At 35.4% G+C, this 24,571-nt stretch overlaps 2 protein-coding genes across 7 annotated transcripts; one reads left to right on the forward strand and one right to left on the reverse strand.

The window, feature by feature from the left end:
* Positions 1-617: 617 nt before the first annotated feature.
* LOC130955151 (uncharacterized) lies at positions 618-15,329 on the reverse strand. Of its 6 annotated transcripts, none has more exons than XM_057881956.1 (18): positions 15,086-15,329; positions 14,798-14,878; positions 11,808-12,557; positions 11,649-11,723; positions 11,489-11,551; positions 11,176-11,349; positions 9,703-10,257; positions 8,798-9,556; positions 7,721-8,002; positions 7,443-7,598; positions 6,502-6,845; positions 5,576-6,056; positions 5,015-5,341; positions 3,381-4,098; positions 3,207-3,265; positions 2,074-2,481; positions 1,910-1,948; positions 618-1,094 (listed from the first exon to the last, which is right to left on the reverse strand). In XM_057881956.1, exons 3-18 carry the CDS (start codon positions 12,525-12,527, stop codon positions 912-914), a joined length of 5,343 nt encoding a protein of 1,780 aa, XP_057737939.1. In that variant the 5' UTR covers positions 12,528-12,557; positions 14,798-14,878; positions 15,086-15,329; the 3' UTR covers positions 618-911. The 6 variants fall into 6 exon arrangements, with proteins under 6 accessions (XP_057737939.1, XP_057737937.1, XP_057737936.1 ...); XM_057881954.1 differs by having other exon boundaries at positions 11,808-12,651; XM_057881953.1 differs by having other exon boundaries at positions 11,808-12,695.
* Positions 15,293-20,073, forward strand: LOC130957576 (uncharacterized). The gene is made up of 2 exons (XM_057884420.1): positions 15,293-15,409; positions 19,782-20,073. Exons 1-2 carry the CDS (start codon positions 15,312-15,314, stop codon positions 20,071-20,073), a joined length of 390 nt encoding a protein of 129 aa, XP_057740403.1. The 5' UTR covers positions 15,293-15,311.
* Positions 20,074-24,571: the final 4,498 nt, after the last annotated feature.

A 24,571-nucleotide genomic window follows, 5' to 3' on the forward strand; every position in this document is an offset into this window, starting at 1 on the left:
TCAATGCTTAAACTATTAGACCAACTTAGTTAAACTTAATTATCAAAATAACTTTATCATGTTACATTACCGTAAAAGAAAGTAATCTATTTTCAATACTTCAAAATTCATATACACAAATTTTTATACATCATTACATCAAAATTAAAATATATATATTAGCTTCAGCTTTTTTCATTAAAATAGCCTGACATTTTGTAAACAGAGCTTCATTCGGGAAATAGAAAAAAGAGCTAATTAACCATTTAAAGAACCTTAACTAGATTTAAAATAACCGATTTTTTCAAACAATTTATAAATTGTAACCTTTTTCTATTTGGGTTCTGGTTTTATAAATACTAGTTTTTTTAATTGGCTAACCAAAACCCGTTTCTAATGAATCCCTAATTCCTGAACAAAACAAAATTCGTATGCAGTTGATTTTAATAGTAGTAGATCACTATAAGCATTGAATACTGTTATTGTAATGTTGACACTCAAGACCAACTTGTATTGCTATTTCCACATATTTTGGATTTGGATAAGAATAGAGGAGTTGCATAGCATAAGTGTTCTCTATTTTCTTCCAGAACCTCGTTTACGAATTTAAATCCTCTAAAGTAAAAAAGTTGATAAAATAATAAAAATAAAAAATTAATTACTATTAATTTTGTAACTTCTATAAAATGTGTAGTGTATCCTACTATTTAAGAGTGATTAGCTGGTTTACTATGGTTAGTCAAAGACTGAACTTACAGAACAATTATGCGATCCTAATTTAAATACACAACTAGAATGCTCTAAGTTTTAAAAATTCTCTAAAGTCCTAATTATACATAAAGACTAACATAATTTTTTTTTCCATATATTTTTGTTCATCCTTATACATATAAACACATTATTTATGGGCTTTACATGTCCAATGAGATTCCCTACAAGAAGGAAGTACTCATGGGATTGGCAAAGTAATGCTCGAGACATATCCACTTTGATTGATTGGATTTTCGTCCAATAAGATTCTGTAGTATGGAGGGGGGACCAAATCTTTCTTGATGCATCTTCCTCACAATTAAGTGTTTATCCAAAACCATCAATTCCAATAGTGTTCTACAGCTCTGTGAGAAGCACAAAATCAGCATTTACTCTTAAGCAAGAGTGCCACAAACATAATTATAAGCAAAATCAGGATCAGGAGGATGAAAAAGAAAACAAATTATATCAGCACCAACAATGATAAGATAATTGGCATCTTCAAGCATAGAAACAAACCCTTTTAACTTAAGGAGTAATGAAATATACACGAAAGGGTCCCTAACCAATTATATATAATCCCATCATAACCATTCACTTCTCTTCATTTTCCCTCCACTGTTCTCTTCCCATTCCATGCCATATCTCAAATGATTTGTATAGGTAACTTTTCCATTAATGTATGGCTTTTTAACATTTAGTTAACAAGAATGTAAGCTTCATGAATCTGACAATGTTATTGTGTACTACTCCAATCATGCACCGTGCCCATAGACGAGCCCCTTCAAATTAACGCCTTCAACTTTAGCACTATCAATTGGGATACTCTTTATATGATCTATTTTTGTGTTGGAACCTCTACATTAATTAAGTAATTATTATATTAGTGATATAATTTAATAACGACTAAAACCTAAGTAATATACACATCAGGATTTTGCATAATGTTGAAACTTGAGAGGTGTGATGGCAGGTTTCAGTATAATCTCATGGGAACGGGGATATAATATAAAGCTTATCTTGGAACTTTAAAGCAAAATTCATGGATTCCAGAGAACAAAAGCACACGTAGGTAAATATTTCATCCAACACGAACAAAAAGACACTTTTCCCTGACTCAGGTCATTATCATTCATACAGATTATATGTTCTAAACAATAGTCTAAATTTGGTTGAATACCTGTGGATTCAGCGCATGCATCTGACGTAGAATATCACCCTAACAAGATACACAATGAAAAAGTCAGTCGATATTTTTGTTTATTATGCAATCACTAATTTTTAAGATAAGCAAGGGTGTCAGCATGGATTACAATCTTTCAATCAAAATAAAGATTGACATACCTCCAACATTCCTGGGTTTTGCATCACTATTCCAAGGATACGGCGTCTGAGACCATTGTAGACAATGCTGTTGATGGTCCCATCTCCATTGATCCACGGCAATATTGGCACACACAGTTCACCAGAAGAGAATTTCTGTGTGTCTTTTACATTATCAACACTGGAATCAATAAGTCTATCTTCAACAAAGCCTTCATTCCTATCGCAAGCTTTACTTTTAGGCTTCTCATCACCAAGTGGAAGATTAAGAATTGTCACTTTGTGAAGATTACGTGTATGACCACTTTTCTCAATGGTCTTTGGTGATGAAGGATGCACAGTACCTTGATTTAAACCGCATACAGGTGTCAAAAAGTACTTGTGACGGTATAAAGCATCAACAACACGAACAGAATCAAAAGCATTGACCTGCAGAGAAACGAGAATATTATTAGATATAAAAGAGAAAGAAACTAAAATTTTAAAACTGAATATGAATAACATACTAAAACCGCCAGCATGAGAGTAAATCAACATAATTTTCCCAAAAGGGAAAAACTTATCATTTCTGGTAATAAGCTTAAATTTCTACTGTTGTTAATAACTCCAGCAAATCTCAACAACCAGTCCCAATTCCTTTCATATATAGTTTCAAAATAACAAAAGGAGTATCAGCCTGTTTGGTTTAAGTCTCAAATAGGAAAACACGATTTGCAATGCTCTTTTTCCCAAAGCTTCCTCTCACAAGAGTTCCCCAAAGCCACTTTCGCTCAACAAAATTCAAGAGAACACAGAAAAAACAGAGAAGGAAAACAATAAACAAAAACAAAAGATAACAGTATTGAAGAGTCCAACATGGGAAAATGCAAAAGGAAACTATCTGATCAATGCACATAGTAGTACTTTCTGCATATTTTCATTACTGTTTGCACTCCCTAAATTAGTCTTGGGATGTGCATGGTGCAAATTGTGTTTTATCTGCAACCAAATTTTGACGAAAGCATGGTTGGATAATGTTTGAACAGGATTTTGAGTCTCAAACCTTTGGACTGAGTAAAAACAAAAAAGATTGCTTTTTTTATTGGATCAATCCATGGTTTGGAATAATCAAGACATGCTATAAACTGTTGGAATGGAATGAGGAAAGGAGAAACCTTAAAGGCTTGACCAAATGCCTGAAGAACATCAACAAGCAGTCCATCTACTTCTGCTCCTGAAATGTATAAAGCAAAATACCAATACACAACATCAAATAAGTTAAATAACTGACTTTTTTATAACAGTTTTAAGTCAATGATATACTTGGTTACATCTCATGGCATATATACCTGGCAAGTTTATAATTTGGGAGATTTCCCCCATGCTTAACCCTTGATCACCAGCATTTTGGATAGCAGCATAAACAACCCTGAAGACCTCAGCACAGATGACACATTCTTGTTCTTGATTAGAAGGATCAAACATCAATCGCTTTGCATAGCCTACCATAGCTTCCCATGGTGATTCAATATGGTTTTCTTCCACAGGTACTGTATCACAAGAGTTAAAGACTTCCAACATTTGGTCAGGACCTGAATTGTTACAGTTTTCATCAGTGTTTAGTTTGGAGCTCTTCTCAAAAGGTTGGTTGTCGTTGTTATTATCTTCAAGCAAATCTAAAATATCAGCCCTTGACATTGTTGTGCAGTGTACAGAAATGACAATACCCGGGAAACCTTTTTCCCGACGAGAAATTATTTCACCTTCAACATCAGATTTGCGCTTTGTGTTCCTCAGGTCTTCAGCCTCTCCAACACCATTATCTGGTAAGCATGGTGAAATTGAAAGTTCACCCGACGAGACTAAGGCAAACAACTGAAAAATGTCACCACATTGAAGATCTTCAGCAAGATTGGTACCCATTTCCTTCAGGACTTTGTCTCTTTCTTGTAGCCACAGAGAAAATTTAACTGCTCGCTTTGCAGTATTAAATGGAAATGGTGACTTGGAAACACACTGCAGAAACTGCTGTGATAGTTCAAAACGTTCTCTGCCGTTGCCGCCAACCTATCAAATACCAACACAGATGCATAATACATTGAGATTGTCTATATATAACAGTAAGAGAGGGTAAGAAGGTGAAAAGGATAAATCAGGTAGCCAAAATCTTGAAGGTTAGAGTCAAATCAAATTAAAATAGGTGGCAGAAATCACAAATATATATATATATATATATATATATAACAAACTTTTAAGCTACTCAGGTTCAAGGGAATTCCTACGAATATGCTCATGGTAGGTTGTCCAATAACCCTTTTAGCTCAAAGGAAGATGTCTGCTACAATTAGCAACAATTAGCAGTGGTATAAATAATAGTTAAAGTGAATCTTACTAAACCTAAGAAATAATTGTAAACCTTCCTCAGGGACAAGGGGCAGAACGGCCTGCCCCTTACAATGGCTACCTATTTGCCATCTATTAATGTCTGAATGTGGTTGGCACTTGCCAATGATTTTTAAATAAACTTCTTAGCTTCAATGAATAATTTAACAAATAAAAAGGAACCTATGGTCAAAGCTTATGGGGGCATCATGACGTTTAAACACATAGATAATCTTGTAATCCCTTATATGCATGCATAAAAACAGTTGTGTTTTTTAACTGAATTAACTTCACATTCGCCTAGATCTCCCTCAACAACTTTCGACATATAACCATGTTTAGCTGCAATTGACTTTCGACTTTATATTCAATCAGAAAAAGACAGCGAAATTCTCCCATCATTTTATTCCCCATAATTAAGCCTTCTAGAGATATCAATCAAACACGAGCCAGTACATGCAGAAACAAAATATATGAATATTTGATGCATATTAGTTTACATGATGACTGATGTAGGCTTGACATGAACAAGTATCGGTATAGGGTGCATGATCAACAACACATGCAAGAAATATTAACTATTGCAGAATGAGACATTTACCATGATTTTCTTCTCTCTAAGGTAGTTAAAAGCAGCGAATAAATCATGCTCTGAGTAACGCCGAAGAATGTCTGCTAGTAAACTTGGTGCCTGTGGACTTGAGGAGGTACTCAAAAAAACAAGCTTAAATAGCTCCACGGCATTTGAAATGGCCAATGATTTGTACACTTGTCCATATACATTAGTAGTGTTACTCAGAAACCTCTTAAAATTTTTATCAAGGCGGCGGCGTGACCTTTGGGCAGAAGAGATTTGGCTCTTTCCATGATGGCTTTGAGTAATCTCACTAGGAATGGCTGATACAGTGTCTTCATTTTCTTGGGACTCCTGCTAAGAAAAATTATTCTTTTAGTAACCCAGCTTCCAAAATAAGTTAAGACTGTACAGCATAAAGCAAATAATAATAGCTTCGACCAAGAACAGTGAAAGGGAAAGCATTAACTATTCATTATAAAAAAATAGAAGATGACGGAAATAAGGTAAATCTCATTAAGTCTTGTTTATTTATAAACACTTTGAAGACATGGCTTGATATTATTATTGTAGGTATTAGAGAATTACATATCCATCAGCATCTGCATTTGCATCTGACAACCCTTCATATTGAGGCTGAACTTTCTTGGAGGAGGCATCTAGCTTAGCCATCATCTTGTAGCGAAGAATGTCCTCAAGAGCGTTCTTGATAGTTTTGTTCTCAAAGTCATCCCAAGGCTCTCCATTTAGGCTTGGCATTTGAATTCCAATATCAGGTCTAAAATTATTGTCAACACCTTTACTGGACTGGGACCTCACAAGTTCCCTGCAATCATCTTTCTTCGATGACAAATTCTGGGACATCTCCAGCTGCTCTGCATATCGTTCACCGAGAATGTTACAGAGTCTATTCACAGCTTTCCTAACTCTTTCGTTACTATTCAATAAATTCATTCTTCTCATGCAGACTCTTGGAGGCGCTGGGAGATCAGGAACTGATGTCCAATCCATACGATGATATTTTGCACCAAGAGCAGCACGATGTCTAACATATTGAATCACCAATTGTCTGAAATAAGATATAGAGATATTCTTGATTCTTAGGCAACAAAGGAGAGGAAGGAGGGGTAGACGATTTTCAAAACAATAAAATGGATAGACAAAGTGAAAAAATGCAATTTCTTTTTACATATTACTGTAGAAAGGCCACATGACCCTGTCAGTATTCTCATTTCCATTAATAAATTTCTTTTTTCTAAAATTAAAGTAATAAGCCCAATGCCAGTGTCATTGATTTAAACTTGCATTTCATGCCCGATAAATACTTGTAAAAAGTATTATACTCATGATTTTCAAACAATCTAAAAATTCATTTAACAGCTTCATCAAAGCAACCTTGAATATATAAATGATCCATCCATCTTCAAAGAACCATTATTTCACGCACCCTCAAACACTCAATGCAATACTCATTTGAATTATCATTGAATAGATTGAGAAATTTTTTCTCTTACCTATCAGCTTTGTCTGACCATGCAAATCTCCTTTGCCGTCTTGGCTTCATTGTGGATAAGACACACTGGCTAATAAGGGGACAATCTTGAGAACCCTCTTCAGAATGAACATCGTCCTCAAATTCTTGAGTATCATTGACATGCTCTCCAGAATCAATACCCAGATTGTCTTCTTCCATATGCATCTCAATATCAGCAGCTTCTTCAATTCTTGCATGCTTTTCTGGCCTCAGCTCTGTAGAACTATATTTCCTACCCATTCCTTCAAGTGAACTATTCTCTTTCCTTTCATCTTTGAACTTTTTAATGTAATGGCGCCGCTTAATAGAATACACACTAAGAACCTGCTAGTGGAAATATATGAATTCAAAAGTAATATTGAGAGAGAAGGGGGGGGGGGGGGGGGGGGGGACAGGAGCCACTCATTCAACAAGTTAACATTTTCCTTTACACTCTTATAATTGAATGCATATAACTTAGCCCCAAATCCTAACTCATGGATTGAGGGTTTTCCCAAGCTTTTATAAACTATTTACACAAACAAAAATATTAAAATCTATCAAATGCATTTCCACCAAGTCACTGACAGTTCTCAGTATCATATATGAACCTTATCTTTCTAAAATTCTATAAAATATCACATTCAACAGCAAATTGGACCATGCTGCTTTTTACAGTAACTTTTTTCTTATGTTCTTCTTTCCTTCTTTGTATTTATGAGGATAACTTTTTTTCCTCTCTATCTGCACTCTATCTTTTTCATCTCAATATGTTTCTCTATTAAAAGGGATCCTAGAGCAATGAAATTCCTCATCATAATTGACCAAGTAGTTTTCTTGTCCATTATGCAGTCATGATGATGAACACTTTAACAATTTACCTAAGCAATCTCTAGAAGAGATAAATAACAAAAGCAATGTTAGAGCTTGCAACATACTGACCTGCTCCAAGGTAAGATTAAGATCCTTTGCAATCTTCTCACAGTCCCTATAAGATATTCTTTCACCGAGATCATCCTTTGCCACATGCTTTAAAAGTGCATCACGTTGTTCAGCTGTCATAAGACGAGTTGATGCCCATGAACGGAATCGAAAAACCTAATATTGTAAACCAGGAAAAAAAAAAGTTTTAGAGTTTAAACTGAAATTATAACAAAAAAATCAAAAGCCATCAAAGTAGAGAAGCCTTGAAGTCACCCACTGAGACACTTGCAGATTACCTCATGAACAACACATCCAGGAAATGCATATGTTGCAGCTTTTGGATCAGCAGCAGCATAGCAATACTCCAAAGTTTGCCAATATTCATCAACTGCATCTCTATTAGACAAGACAAAATCATGCCTGATTCTTGGTCGAAGATCATGGGACATAAAGTTTAGAGAAGTTGCTTCACTTGAAAGGGGTTCCTCAATGTACGGCTTAAGCTCCAACATGTGGGAAAAAGTATGTGCCATGTTCACTTCATCTCTAGATTGCATATCAGCTACAATCCGAATCAACTACATAAATATATCTTTGTCAAGAATAATTCATTTTCTACAAGGTAATGGTAAATGGTAATCTTATTTATATTGACCATCTAATATTGTGTTTGCTTAAAACTTCCCACCTTCTACTTCCGACTACTTTGCACCATTCGCTGCATTTTCGTTTCAAAAACTACCTTTTACAATGTATAAAACAAAAGTGCACTATCCCAAATACAACATATCCGTAAGTAACAATTAAGATCAACAAAATTAGTTAATAACTTTAGTTCACCTGCAGACAAGATGTATTCAGATAAAAGACGCACAGAATCCTTACCTAGGACTAAATAGCTCCATATAAGAACAAGTTAAATACATAAAAGTTTTAGGAAGCCATGAGCAGGAACTAGGAATAAGTTTCAGAATTTTTTTTAAAAAAGAAATGTACAAGTTTTTTTTTTTTCCCAGATAAATTGGATTATGATAAAATTAAAACAACTCAGCATTAAGTGATGGCCATTCTTTTCCTGTTTCCTTGAGTACCCCATTATCATTTTGCTGAAACAACACAGCATATCAAGCAGAAAAGACATTAATCACATTCACTTTTACTGTGGCCAAGTAATTTTCACTCTGATCATATCAATTTTCAACCATGTTTTTACAATTCCTCCACCACTGTTTCCAGTCTTCTCAGCTCACAAAGGCAATTTAAATTTTAAAGTAGAGGAATTTATTCTAAAGGGGGCAAGGAGATAAAATACAGATAAAAAATAATATAGAAAACATAAAAAGGATGATACTACACCGAAGTGAAAAATGTACCTTTAAACGCCTTAAAATGTCAATAACTTTCGACAACCTTCCAGTTGCATTAGTGTCCATTAAACAATTGTAGTCCCTGGTAGAAATATCAGATAGGCGTATACCCATCTTGCACTTTTCAATCATTTCTTCAAACTTTTGAGTGGAGCCAACAACTTGTAAGAATAGTTCAACTGGAATCGCTTTGATAACAGTTTCCAAAGAAAATAATTTGCTACTACTATGAGGATTATTATTCAGTTCGTAAATACATTTTTCATTTGATAAAGGATCATCATGGCTTGCTGACCCATGCAAATAATCCCAAAGAAAAGTATGGAGAAGTTTTGCACGAATCATTTTTGCCAACACAAATCCATTAGCGCGCATAACATCTGCTTTGCTGGCCCCTGAATCTGGAGCTACATGGCTTTTAGTTTTCTGAATATCCTCCATTACGGGTATCGATTCATCATCTTTTTTATGAGACATACTTTTGCTGCGAAGTTCCATATCAAATGATCTCACTCTATCTTGAATTGCATCAAATAGTTCAGGCGTTAGATTTATGGATGGATGCACAACTACAATACAATCTTTAGTCTTGGAATATTCAGTAACTACAGGGGAATGTACTGTTATGCATTTGCATAGCCCATGCTCCTGAAGCTTATTCAATATTCGATCTATAGTTTTGCGGTCCACCTGAGACTTATACTTAGATTTCTCTAAGCTAGTAAGCCACCTACTCATCTCAGATCTCAAAATGAACCTTTCATTCTGCAAAAAAAGAAATGGAGAACATTACTTTTAGAAACTGGTAATTTTTTTGGATAAAAAACTGAGAATATAAATTTTAGGCAATAAACTTTTGTTCTAGACCATTTTCATGAGCATTAGGATTAGGAAGGCAGAAAATGACATACCTTGAGTCTTTCTAGTATCCTATTTGCCCTTCGATTGCTGTCCACAGTGAAAGAGTAACTTGTATATCTTTTATTTAATCCATTTTTTGAAACACTATATTGCATAGCTGATGATGCAACATCTGCATCCGTTGATAAACTAACCAAATCGCGCTTGGTATTGGAAACAGTGCCCACGGGGTCAAGGTCTACCTCTTGCAAGTTTGTTGGTATTCCTTCAGACTCAACATTTCTTGGAGATTCACAAGATACTCCAGCACCTTGTTCAATATCTTTGAATTCTGCAGGGTCAGGAAGTCTACCATGGGAAGTTGAAGTGTCAAATTCAGATGCTGATTTAGAAGAACTGTCGGGTACGTGATCAAAAATTTTATTTTCTTCAAGTTTGTGAAAAAGCCCAGCTTCTGGTTCACAATTGAAATTTTTAGATGTCCAAACACGAATTGTCTTGGATTTCGAGTCTTGCACTTGCTGCACTTTCATTCCAAATCTATGACAAAAATTTATTAGCCGAATGTGGTTCTTTTTTAGATCAATCCCAAGCCTCTCACATACCTGTAGAAGAGAAACATGAAATTTCCAATTAAGATATGAAATCATTTGGTTGCCCCTATTAAAAAAAGTGCTTTGGATTTCGAGGTAACTTATCAAGGTGGAAACAGGTTAAAGGTTGCATTCAAAATAAGAGTAATTTAAAGAAAGATTTACACAAAAATACCCTCATGTAATGAAGAGACCAAAACCTTTTTTAGGGCTAGAAGACAAACATACAGCATCAATGAGTAGTCTTAGATATAATGGTGGGTAACAAGGACTAAACATTATACCACACAGGCATAAGATTTTACACCAATGCAATGTCAAGAATCAATTCTGCCAAACACTTAAGCTCTCCACTGAAAGCCAGTGAGTTGCTCGACATAAATACCATCCAAATAATTTTATATGATTCAGATTTTATGTAGATTAGTCCTGGTGCTTTTAACTTAAGAACTCAAGAAATTCTATGCCCTATCCATGCTTCAATTTGAATGAGAGAGAGAGAGAGAGAGAGAGAAATTCTATGCCCTATCCATGCTTCAGTTTAAATGGGTAGAGAGAGAGAGATATGACTTAGAAATGCCCAATGAACAATTACAAAGCTTATATACAATAGCAGGGATGACTTCTAGAGGAAGCTACTCTAAAGATGGTATAATGAATTTCGGTGTTAAGTAATTACAGCTGGATACACCGGGCAGTCCTACCCGGCAGAGTTAGTTACTGTTGTGATAACCCTCTTAGTCTGCCTAGGCTTTCGTAGCTTACTCTATTAAGATAACTTAATCCTATGGTATATATTTATCCTAAGAGGTCTTACATAGCATAATAAACAGGGCCTGCTATCCTAAAGGCCTGAAAATAATTCTTTACTAACATTCGCAGCTTTCCACATGTCTCAGAAAAAGGAAAATATAAGAATTAAATATGCACCTCCTTGAAAGTAATGCCACTTGATCCTGCAGCATCAATCATATCGAATATTTGATGTTCAATAGGTAGCTCCACAAACTGATCAATGACGCATACTTTCCCAAAGTTTGAGTTTTTATCTTCATTTGCAGATCCAGTAGTTACTGGTTCAACAAGCCGTAGACAAGATTCAACCTGCAAACAAGTAAAATTATTGTTGTATTATCACAAAAACCATGAAAATAAGATCCCTATTAAAATCATATTTTACCAAATGATATTAGAAGCTAAGAATCAAAGAGAAGTCATTATATACTAGTATAAGCTAACTAACCTTGCCATTCACCTTAGCATCAAACAGTTCCGCAACATTATCTGCTTTCAACCGGCGACAAAGCTGCTCACACAGAATAATAAGAGAAATAAGGCAATCAAGAACCACATAACAGAAAAGTTAATCATAACTTTAGGAAGTTTAATGTTAGAGAATATACTGTTCTCCAAATCCTTTGTTTAGGACGTGATCCAAAATACCCAAGTTCCTTCTTAATCTCAGACGCAAGAAGAACCTTCAAGATAACCAACAAAACAATATTAGCACAAAATAGTTTATCTGACCAATAAAAATAATGAGTACTAAACAAAATAAGAACCTTGCCATTAGCTTTTGCAAGTTTGTCACAAATAGCTTTCATTTGGGGTGCATAATCTTTAAGAAGAACATCTGTTTGAAGTGAATTTCCCTCTGCATCCTCGTCATCATCCTCAGGGTTGTTTGATTTGGTTATTTGTAGTTCAAACCTCTGATTTGATTCAAGTTTCTTAGCATAGCGACGCAAGTACACTAAATGGGTAGATACACATGGATAATTCTTGGAATCCCCATGAGTGGAGATTTGCTTCTTCTTTTCGATAGCAGGGTGCTTGACAACTAAGCCTTGGCACTCGAGACTTCTCAGCACATAATGAAAGTTATTCCCATCAATGTTCAATTGTTTAGCAAGGTTGCTTTGAGTAATGCCATTGGCCTTGACACTAGCCAGAAGGTGGAGGACACGCATTTGAGCTTGTTGGAGAGATGGGGAATCATAGAGTCCCATGAAGTTGTCAACAAGGCTCTTTTGAGCAATGATCTTCAAATTGAGCTCGTTGGCATCTTCAAGCTCCGAGGAAGTGGGTTGGGGCTCAAACCGCAAAGTAGGGATGTTGAGGAGGTTGGTCCATATGTCCCTTTTGATGGCAGGAGAGAGTTGGAGGCCGGAGGACAAGAGGGAAGGCGAGCCTTCAAGCTTGTCCCACAGTGCAGCAAGAGTGATTCCATCTTCAAGGTGGCCACATATCTCTTCCACTGCTGCATTGATAACCAAGTCCATTCTCTCCTCAAACCTCAGTGCCTATTTTCCCTGAGATTAATACCCTTTTCGTAATCAATCGATGTATCATGTACTCTCTAGGAGTATAACTCGGGTTCTCCCCTGTTGTAGTATGTCACTACCACTACACCAACGTTCTTGTTAATTTCAATGACTAGTTTGATTGAACTACCATTATCATTGCAATTTGGATAATGTCACACAAAAATAAAAATGCATAAGATTATAACTAAAAAAAGAAGCATTTGTTCAAAAAGAAAAACACTTGAATTTCAACAAATTTAAAGCACGGCATTAGCAAGGTCATTGATGCAAGCAAGAAATATTGTGTTCTACTGAGAAGAGAGGGCGTGAAGCAACGACATGCGAGGTGGTTGAGGGAAATCAGGAATGAAAAGAAATTAAGAACAGAGAAACAATTGTAACAGAAATCAGAAACAAGTGGAGAACAAAAACTCACGATAAGGAAGAAAAAATTGTGTAGATGGCGGGGCAGCAGGGAGTGGCTGCACAAGACGGAGCAGCTGCACAAGACGGATTTACTTTACAAAGGGTACGTTTCTTTTTTAACAAAATTTTCTTTTTAATTTAAATAGTTTTTACTAACAAACTCCTGCATGTATGGAATAAGGTTATTTTTCATGAACTTTTTTTAATTTTTAAATATTTTATATAATAAATATATATTATGAAAATTTGAAATTTTTTAAGGTGCAATTAGTCTATTTTTTATTTCATGTTTTTGTTTTTTGTGTTTTATGTTTTTATAATATTATAAAAAAATAAAAATAATGAAAATAACAATCTTGTTTTCATTATTTTAAATTTTTTGTACAAATTTAAAGATATTAAAACTAAAAACATAAACCAAACAGACCTTAATTTTCTAATACAAACATTTTACATTTAACTAAGGACACTTGTTAGCCAATTTCTAATTTAAAGATCACTTTTCACTAATTGATATAAATTTTATAAATAATAAATTTAAAATAAATTAATTTTAAATAGAATAATTTATGATATATACTTAATGATAATTTTTTATTTTCAGTTATATAAAAAAATTAAGTGGTAAAACATTTAAAATAAGAGTAATACTGCAAATAATTTTCTTAAAAAAATTTAGTAGAACAATTTAGTCTCTAAAATAGAATCATCAACTCCTTGTTTCTTTTGGCAAATTAGTCTATTGTGAAACTTTAATAAAATTTTGAGGTATTGTTCAGAAAAATAAACTTTGCCAATTAGACTCATTTGTGTCTTTTGCATTACGGGCTGACCTATTACCAAAGCCAGATTTTCTTAAAAAGTTAAGGTCTCCTTATTATGCACAAATTATTTTTATAATGGGCAATGCCGCAATGGTGTTTGTAATGCATGTTCTTAAAACGTTTTTACTGCTATTTTGTCAGTCACAATAACTATTCCTAGTATTATTAGAGAAACTTATTTCTATATTAAAAACCCCAACTCCTCTCGATTCTCTACCTTCTGATTATCTGAAGAGTTATATTATTCTTTGGTCTATTATTGCATTACAATATTCAAACTTTTCCATATTTTGGTAGAACATCAACAAATTTGATCCACTATCATCTATATATAAGACATTATTTTAAGTTGTATGATTGCTTCATTTCGTAATACATCTCTAATACAAGCAACAATAATGATATCTAATTAAAGCCAATGTATTTAGATTTAGAGTAAAAGGAGAAATTCCGGTTAAGGTAAACGACTGTGAGCACAATTTAACTTATGATGATTTATCTTAAAAACTTATCTTTGACAGAAAAACATATATAAATGATATGGGAAAGTTTTGTGATTTAAAATAAATTGGAAGTGGAAGCTTTAATCATCTTATTCAAAGAGCACAAAGAGTATGCAGCATTAAACAGCACACACTCAAACTTATCAAATTAGAAGGGTCTAGATTTCCCTCCAAACAAAATCACTAGAATCTTCTCTCATTTTCCATTTTTTCCTATAGAGATTTACAGAAAGATTACAGAACAAGTCAACAAGCCCATAGCAATTTTCAACGAAGATTTTGAAGATAAGGACTTGTTAAGATTCTTAAGACGTGTTAAATCAGCTCAAATCCCTTCCTACTCTAGCAGTAATCTACTAATTCAATATACAAACAACAAACACAATCTATTTACACAGCAAAGGGAAAAGCTGTGATCCTATCAAATTAATTCATGCAATTTAATTAAGTCCTAACCAATCAAAAAGTGAACCACAGTGAGGAAGAAACTTACAGCAGGATCCGTTGAAATGAAGAGTTCAACACTGAGAGATTTTAAAATCTGTAGTTCTGTACCTTTTCATCTTTCCTGAAACTGGGTTATGCAATGGTTCAAAATCAGAGCACATCCAAAACTAAGGGTTCGGTTTGGAGAAAACAGAAGAAAACTCGGAAGTTGTTTGACAGAACACAACAGAACAAAATAGAAGAAAGCCAGATGCGACGGCAGAACAAAACTCAGGAGAAAACTCAGAACTCAGAAGACGCTGATGGCAGAACCAAGGGCAAGGAGGAGGCTTACCTCAATTGATGCGACGGCAGAACAACGACAAAAATGGGAGATCGAGGCAGAGAGATAGAGGTGCGAACCAGAGTGAAAACTTAGAGCATTTTGACGAGCTCCGGCGAAGCACCGACGAGAGAAAAACAGAACGAAAAAGAGATACTCCGGCGGCAAGAACGGGAGGTCGAGGCAGAGAGATAGAGGCGCGAATCAGAGTAAAGACACTCGAAGAGGCAGAGGTCCGATGATCTACCGGCGAGCTCCGGCGAGGGGCAGAGGAGAAGGGCTGTTGACGGCGGCGTACAGAGAAGAGCTGTTGAATGCTGAAGCTTTTGAAATTAGGTTTTTTTTATTTAATTTTAGTTTTAGTTAGGCCACGTGAATTTTTTTTAAAAAAAATTAATTATCTTTTTTTAAGGGATTTTATAAAAAAAATAAAAATAATTTTATGTTTATATATTTAATTTAAAATTTTTTTATTTATTTATTACGTAAAGAATATTTTAAAAAAAATCTTTTAAAAAAAATATAAATCGTAATTTTTTTGTGACTAATTATAGTTTTTTAAAAAAAAATATTTTTTTTAGTACTTTTACTTTTATTTTTAGAAATTTACTAAATATGCTAAAAATTTAAAAAAATTATTAAAAAAAATTTTTATTAACTTAATGGCTCTTAAATAGACACTAAGGATTTGTTTGAATGAGTTTTTAAGAAAAGATTTTTTTTAAATTATCTTTTATCAAGAGATGTAAGAGTAATTTTATATTTAGATAACTCATGCAAAAAAATATTTTTTATTTATTTATTACGTAAAAAATATTTTTTTTTAAAAAGATGTAAATAGTAGCTTTTTAAAAAAGATTTTTTTATTTTTCTAATGTTTTGTTTTTATTATTAGAAATTTACCAATCACACTAAAAAATAAAAAAAATATATTTTTATTAAAACAGAATATTTTTTATCAATTTAATAACACATAAGTAATAAAAACCAATTTTATTTTAATTTATTTTTAATTAACCAATTTTAAATAACATGAATATAATTTTTAAATTTATTTATTAAATTGGTTAACTATATTTTGCTTCTTCTTTTTTAGTAATGGATTTTAGAGTTGTGTTATGCTGAGTTATGAGATACTTAGATGTTTAGTATGAATATGGAAGGTTTTTTTTTAAGGGTTAAATACGATTTTGATCTTTAAGATAAGGGTTGAAAATTTTTTCACCCTCAACTTTTTTTTGCTTATAAAATCGTCTTTAAAATTTAACTTAATTTTAAAATTGTCCTTTTTCCCAAAATTTTAATTTTTATTACTAAACTACTCCTAACTGAAAAAATATAAAATAAAATTAAAAAAAAAAAACGGGATAAGGGATAGAGAGAAGGGAATGACGCTGGTGGGTTGTTTCTAAAGAAGAAGAGGGGAAAGAGTGTAACACCCTACCACACAGAGCTTTACACCTAGGATGTAAAATAGAGGTGGTGAGGCCCCACGACCTCTAAAATAAAATACATATACATATGATAATAGAAAGAATATAATATACGAGGAGTCTTGAAGAGTGGGTAAAACAAAATTGCAAAAATTAAAACCGCAACTCTCAGAAACAATGTAACTTGCGTACAAAGAAAGTTAGAGTTCATAAACATAAATATATAGAAAGTAAGAATAGAGAGTCAAGAGTACAAAATAACAAGCTTTTAACTCAGCTTGCGAAGCTCAGGCTGGCCGGAAAATATTTACATACATATATACTTAACCCCAAAACCCGAAATACATATATATAATAAATCCTAGTTCTTCATAAACCTCTAAGAAGTGCAAAATAAAACAAGTTGTTAGGAGACTTCTATACATATGATCATATATAAACTATACATCAAAATAAAGCCCCAAATTCCACTTCACTGCAGAACTCCAGATGCCTAGCGAGGTGCCTCTCGACCTGTATTTAAAAAACACAAATATTATATGGGATGAGAACCAGGGGTTCTCAGCATAGTAAAGATACCACGTACATAAGATATAAGGTCATGGGAATGCCAGAGGCAATCCTAGAACGCTGACACTCAGATTTAAAACTTAAGAATTAAAACAGAAACCATAAATAAGGGTGATTTTCTAAGGATTTCTAAACTTAACCAATTCCTTAAATCTAACTAAAACTTAACTAGAACCCTAAACCTCTCCACCTTCCCATAGTTCCTCTATCTCTGGTGAAAATACAAAGACAAACAAACAGACAATGACAACCACAAGTATTATACAAGTAGTACATATAGCAAATATAACAAATAGCATATTATAATCACTTAGGTAATCTCAATTAATGCACAAGCAAGCAATTCAAACAAAATGCATATGATGCACGCCTGTCCTATAGCTGATGAGTCTCATCTGTCGTTTATAAAGCCAAACCCGACATGTCCGGTAGCTAACCTTGGACAGAACACCAAACACGGAGCAAGTGGGACAACGTCTCAACCATTGCATCTTACCCGCGTACCCCCGGAGCAGGGGACAACTTTACCCTGCCTCTTACCCAGGTGGTGTTACAGTTCTCAACCCGGAGCAAGCGGCGATAGAATTCCACCCCTGCATCTTACCCAGAGCTTCGAACTCTTAAACGGAGCATGTGAATAACACCACTGCATCTTACCCGGAAATCTCGCCTCTTACCCGGAGGCATATCTCAATCACTTTCAAGTTCATTTTCATTATTATTCCAATTCATTCATAATCATAAATTCATTAATTCATTTTCCATACATTTTCAACATCTCTACACTTCTTTAACGTATACCCGGAGCGAGTGGTCATTTCCATCGCCTTTTACCCGGTCACCTCTATCTCATTTAATCATTCAAATTCAATCTCCATCATATTAGTTCAGTTAACACTCTCAAGCTCAAAATCATCACTTCACAATCATAATTCATTACCCCAAAACTTGCTTCACTCCCAAGTTACTATCCTTTCCTAATTTCTTCTCATCATTAAGTATCCAACTAAGGTTTAGGAGTTAAAAGAGTAAAAATAGAGGTTTAGAAGTTTAAAATTAGATTTTAAACACATAAAATTAAGTTTGTTGAAAACAGGGGTCATACATACACGTGGGCCATGCGTACGCGTAGGAGTGCATTACTGAGACGTCACGCATACGCGTGGGTCACGCGTACGCGTGGGCATACATTTTTCTATGTTTTCATACACAAGCTCCTTGCTCACGTACGTGAGATGCCCAACTCGAAAAGGTTGGTCGCTTCATGTATAGTGGTCGCGTATGCAAGCTATGCAGAACAGCAAAAATGCTGAATGCCACAGAATTTTCAATTTTGCACTCCAAACTTTCGACGCGCATAACTTTTTTGTTTTAAAACATTTTCCATCCGTTCTTTAAATGATATAAACTTCACGAACCCAATTTTCATATGAAATAAGTTTGAAACAATTTGGGGGTCTGGAAGCCGAGTTATGGCTCGTCGAAGTTCGACCAAAAATTAGTTTTTCACAAAAATCCTCAACCTCTATTTTCAATAAAAATCAAACTCAAACCTCAACATCCTACACATATAATCAGCAATACAACACACCATCAACACAATACCAACCCTTGTCATCAACCACCATACTTCACTTTCACAAAACTACCATATATAACCTTCACAATTATACCAACAACCTACAATATACAATCATATATACATACTCATTATTACCAACTTATCAATCATCACCAAACTATCATTTATCATTCTATTTCCATCATAATCAACAAACACCAACAAACACTCAACCCACATTATAAATATCATCAAAGGTACTAAATAATTAATATACTCATGCATTCATTCATATCCTAAGGTCATCTAGCCTAAGTTTTCACAAGACATTATATATTAAATACGAGAAACCAAAATCATACATTGACCGATTTCCTCGTATAACCTGAAACACCACCAAAAGGCACCAAACACAGCCCCACGTATCCAAGATCTCCAAAGCAATGACACCCAAACTCCACCAAGTCTCCAATGTTTATAACTAAACTCCGATTTACATATATACACACCTAGTTCACAATTATCACACATACACATACAAAACTCAATACCCACACTCTTAACCAATGAATATACTAGGGGTTGAGGATTCTTACCGCTTCTATAGACCTAACGAACCAAGCCCAGCAATTCTCACAAGCTAGATCGAACCTAAAACATCAAAGCCAACAAAATCTCAACATATATACTCACCTATTTTGAAAATCAAGCAGGTAGAGTAACTGGAGTGAGAGTGAGGCTTACCTATAAAATTGTTCTAATAGATTCGTAGAGCTCGACGCGGTGATCGCGTGGCCGCAAACGGTGCAGCGATTGGAGCTCGGAGCGAAAAGTTATGGTGGTTTAATTATGGTGTTAGGGTTTTAAACTCTTCTCCTCCTTTCCAAAATGTTTCCCAGCGTACATGAGGATTGAAGGGAAGAGAATGAGCTTCATCTCATTTTATTTAATGAGTTGGTTGGGCTCAAGGGCCCAGTTTGGGTTCGGTTTGGCCCATTTAGCCAAATCTTAGGCAAAATTCTTTAAAATTAGTGTCAAAATTTTTATTTTAATTTGTTCTATATTATTAAAATATAAAATTCACATTCATAATTTCTTTTATTAATATTTAATTTATTGATGAATTATCTGCTAATTTTACAAGGTTTACAATGGAAAGGTGGGAAAAAGAAGAGGAAGGGAATCCGTCGCCGCTGCTCTTCGCCACCGCCATCACTGGTCTTCGTCATTCAGTCCTCGCCGCCAAATCTCGCCACTCCTCTTCCTTGCAAGCGTCGCATCGTCTGCCCAGTCCCTCAACAAGCGTCGCATCATCACACTCTCGCCCTCCTTGCTGCTGCCGCCGCAACGACGGCGTCCTCCACATCTGTTACTTCCACATCGTCGCATCGTTGCACTCTCCTCCCTCTTTGTTCTTCTACTCTTATTACTTCTAAATCTGATTTTGCTTCTGTTTCTAATTTTGATGCTTTTGATTTTGCTTCTATTTCTAATTCTGTATTTGATTCTTTGTTTTTTTAGTTTTGTTACTTCTGTTACTTCTGTTACATAGTGCTAAAGAACAAATCCATAAAAGACAACAGTATAATGAAAAAAAAGAAAATGGCAGTTTTTAAATAGCTAGATGTGAATTTGGCGAAATAGCAAAATAATTGTGCCAAAAAAATGCAAACTTCACCTAAATTATGTGTCCTATCAAACATCGTGTCATCTGCACAATGTTGCCAACATTGTTCCCAGACCATGTCGGGCGGACCATGTTATTTGACATCAAAAGCATTGCAAACAACCTCCCGATATAATTTGGTGAAGCCCATGAACTGTCTTCATTAATTGCATCAATAAATTCCCTGTTATCTTGTAATAGCCCGAGAGCATAATAGGCTTCTTTGAATGTGTCGTGCACAATGCCACGTCGCCACCAACAGAACGAATATCAGCAAATCTCTGGCACCCTTTTTGATAGTTCAATAACAAACGAAGATAGTACTCCTCTCCATGCGAGTGAGGAATATGTGTGAGATGACCAATCACATGCCCCTGCTTCCGCGGCTTCCAAATATGTCCCTGCTTATCCCAAACAAAATACGACGGCATCTCCGCACAGGTAAGGGTATGGGAAGCATCAAAATTCTTGTTAGCCTTCAACCATCTAATAAACATACTATCCTTTGAGACCGCAGTCTTAATTACATTTTCAATAAGCTGATGATCTTCATACAAAACATTCTGTTCATTCGGCAAGTGGAATGGAAAGCGTATGACGTTAGGGTCATTGAAGTGAATCTAAAATCCGAATAGCCTCCAAGATGCCTCGCAGGCAGATATATATCGGCAATCATAGTAATTTTGGATTTCATCCACAGTGACAACCGAATCATCTAAATCATGTGACACCGGAAAAATGAAGCTATGACACAGTCATTACCTTTGTGCACGTACTTAAACAAATACTTTATAGCTGACATCTGGCAAGTGTACTCAACATTTATGTGACAACCATACTTAAGAAGCAACGTCGCATTATAGGGAACAATGAACCGATTGTCAACGTCAACATTTTTCTTGCTCGTTTGTACGGCCATTATCCAAACGTTTATACTTTAGAAAACTTGCACTGTCTATGGTTGTTTTCTCATGGAAGGCCATCAGATAGAACTTGGAACACTTTTCGTTAACCATACATGGGTTGCTCGTATTTAAAACCCCACAGGGTCCATGAACCTTAAAACTTCTGGACTAATCTGTGTAGCTTAGGTTGCATGTGTTCGTCAGGTATCTCAGCTGAGATATGATGATCAATATCATCGGAGGATCGAGGTTTCTCATTTGGCTGAATAAACAATAAAATATGACAGTGGGAAATGCCACGCTTCTGGAATTCAGCTGTGTAGACAACTAAATCAAAGGATAGGAAAAAAAGAATACGCTGTGTTAGGAGACAAATAACAAATGATAAAAAAAAAAGACTAATCTGCTAGTGTGAACTTGAAAGAGACTCAATGAAGAATGGTTACTTGCTTTTGGCTTTCCAAATATAGACCCATTCTTTAAGTCTTTTAGTAATTCGTCTAACTTGATCTTAAACACACTAGATATGATATTCGGCCTGTCACTTGGGTTTAATGAATATTTGGCAACACATTCTTTAACCTCATTCCACTCTGGGTTACATGTGATAGTAATAAAATAGCTAGGATAACTGGCATACCTGCATATAGCAAATGCATCTTTGCAATTGTTATACATGTATTGGGGACCACCGACAAAGGACGACGACGGGATAACTCATTTGCCAGTTCTAGTAGCTCGTGTTTCCCCATGAATTAGGCACTCATGAAGCCCCTGCAGTTTATGGGAGCGAAACTTATTATGGTGGTGCATATGATATTGAAGTCTTTCAGCCTCTACTATCGTGTAACTATCTACCAAAAACTATTGAAACAAACATCTTGATTTTAGTAGAAATTGTGACTCAGTGGCCTCATTTGAAGTTGAAAAGAAAAAAAATTTCCCTCATGCTAATGGTTTCTCGCTGATGTAAATTTTGCTTAGATCTTTCTTCGGATATTAGAATGTCGCTCCTAAAACCATCTTCTCCGTATAGAAATAGCAAGGGATACTGTAGAGCAAGGTACTGAGGATGATTAACATCAATTCGTTTCAACTGATTTGAACATGTATGAATGCTAACATCCCTCGCAAGGTTTTCTATATCAAAATCACCTATAATAAGAGCTGCAACTTCAGATGCTGATGGTAGATTATATCTTCTACCATCCGTATTCCTCTTCTTAATAAGACGAAGCTATAGCGGAGTCGTTAAATTTTCATCGAACCTTTGCCTAGCATACCGGAAAGACTTAGTAAGAGAGTTATGGGAATCAAGCATATCGCTGAGGTCGGCCACAATTGTCTGATCAATGGAATTATGATGATAAGAGTGGCTACCAAAAAAATAAAGACAAAAGGATAAATCAAGGTAACCACCTAAGAAAGTACATGATACGTAGTTAAAATATAAAGGGTAGAGAAATTCGGTAGAATGACCAATAAGACCAACTCACCCAACTGCTTAAATCCTGATTTGAACTTCATTCTCTGTATTATAAAAATAGAGTTGTGCAAACTTTGGCTTGCTAGAATGTTGTGGCATCAAACTCCCAATGGAATGATAATTTTGGCCACTAATAACAAACATCGGAGGAGCGGTTCCCTTGTTAAGTGTGTACTAAATCTTTCCAGCCATGGATGTGAATGAAAACATACCATTGAAGGCCTTGATATGTTTCTGATAATGCACAAATCGTTCATCAACACCATCCAACAACAACACCAACAATGGAGGCGGAACCGGCAACAAAGGCAGCATGACCTTCCCACTCATGCAATAAATACCAAATAATACAGTGTTATTGGCTCCAGCTTTCGCAAGGTGCTCGTGCATCCACATATTCGCACCACAAAAATATAACTTTTCATGGGTAGCCTAATTGACCAAACATCTAGTGGACAAAAAAAATCAAGACAAATTAAGTGATCTAGTTGTGCATGCATCGGTCTAAGTAACGAAAAACTCATAGTGAATGAGAGTAAGACCTGGTTCAGTAGCATATGCATCAGAGACTTGAACTTGGACACCGTTGGCCTCAGGCAAAAGAGGATTTGTCGGCTGGGATAAAGGAGAATGGGCAACATATCTGCGTATTTGATCAGCACCAATTAGCAATTGTCAGAGTAGAATTCGAGACAAATAAAAGAAGTGGAGTTGGTGTGTGGAACAATCTGCTGCAAGAGCACTGCACAACCGTGGATGCGGTTATGACGGGGGAAACAACTTCCATGCTCATGATGAGCAACACCGAACCAATTAATGGGAAAATTCGTTGCAGTGTGACCTAATTGGTCGCATCAAAGGTTTGAGGAAAAGATATTTTTTAGCCATAACTTACGTCCTATGTGTTATAGCACGCTTCGAATTTCCCCTGATCTTAGAAACGTTGCATGGAGACGACCCTGCAAGGGAAACAGGGTGTTAAACGCGGTGGGAGAAATTAACTTGGTGTTGTCGGACAGGGGAAAATGTCACCAAAACTAATTAAACAACCGGAATGATCACATCAACTAAGAGAGATAAGCGGTAATCCACGCATGTTGGGGGAAGACCCTAACGTTCGATCGAAAGTCAATGAACCAAAGAAAGAATTTACAAATAAAACCATGTTCAAAAAATGAAGTAAAGGTAACCTTGCACTGCAACAACCGTGGCGGGTAATTGGTCCGGCACACCGATAGTGCTCTGGGGCGGCACATATATCTGTATGTTAGGATCATCTGCAACAACATATTTCAATGTTGCATGTTAATAAGGCATACATAAGCAAATCAGGAGACCAACGACCTCACATGAATATAAAACTGCCAACATAAGCTAACTTGTTTCATCGTATGAAAAGCATGGAGCATGCACAGAAAGAAGATAGGAGAGCAAAATGAGGGTGAACACTGAGCGAATTCACCCACAGATAACCAATAACAAACCATTCTTGGGGCCGGCTAGGCACAAAAGCCCATTCACTCATCACCTCTTATTGCTCAGTAAATTCATCCGTCGTTGCCGTACAAACTTAGCATGGTGGTCCATGGAACCAAGCCAGTAGAAGGAAAGTAGAAACCTTGGCAAAAAGGCTAGACGTGGGGAAGATTTTTGAGACAGCTGTGCAAAATCAGTTCAGCTAATGCTAAAATTCAATAGCACTTGGCTGGCCAGGAACAACATCATGCAATGCTAAAAGTCAACACAGAATGGCAAGATAGGGAACGACTGAAAGCGTTGTGTCAAAGAAAAGGTCAAACTTGGACAATCAAACCCACCCGTTGTCAGCATTTTGGTTTATCTTTAACTATGAAGTAATAGAAACCACTTCACAAAGG

This window comes from Arachis stenosperma, chromosome 10 (assembly GCF_014773155.1).
Source record: "Arachis stenosperma cultivar V10309 chromosome 10, arast.V10309.gnm1.PFL2, whole genome shotgun sequence".
NCBI classification, from domain to species: domain Eukaryota; kingdom Viridiplantae; phylum Streptophyta; class Magnoliopsida; order Fabales; family Fabaceae; genus Arachis; species Arachis stenosperma.

Bases quoted from the DNA above. Each gene is read 5' to 3' on its own strand.
- LOC130955151 (XM_057881956.1), bottom strand. From the start codon at position 12,527: ATGGACTTGGTTATCAATGCAGCAGTGGAAGAGATATGTGGCCACCTT. The intron at 11,350-11,488 runs GTTAGTTAGCTT...ACTTGTTTGCAG, and splicing joins ATGCTAAGGTGAATGGCAAG to GTTGAATCTTGTCTACGGCT. The intron at 2,482-3,206 runs GTTTCTCCTTTC...GTTTCTCTGCAG, and splicing joins CATTTGGTCAAGCCTTTAAG to GTCAATGCTTTTGATTCTGT.
- LOC130957576 (XM_057884420.1), top strand. From the start codon at position 15,312: ATGATCTACCGGCGAGCTCCGGCGAGGGGCAGAGGAGAAGGGCTGTTG. The intron at 15,410-19,781 runs GTTTTTTTTATT...TAATTTTACAAG, and splicing joins GCTGAAGCTTTTGAAATTAG to GTTTACAATGGAAAGGTGGG.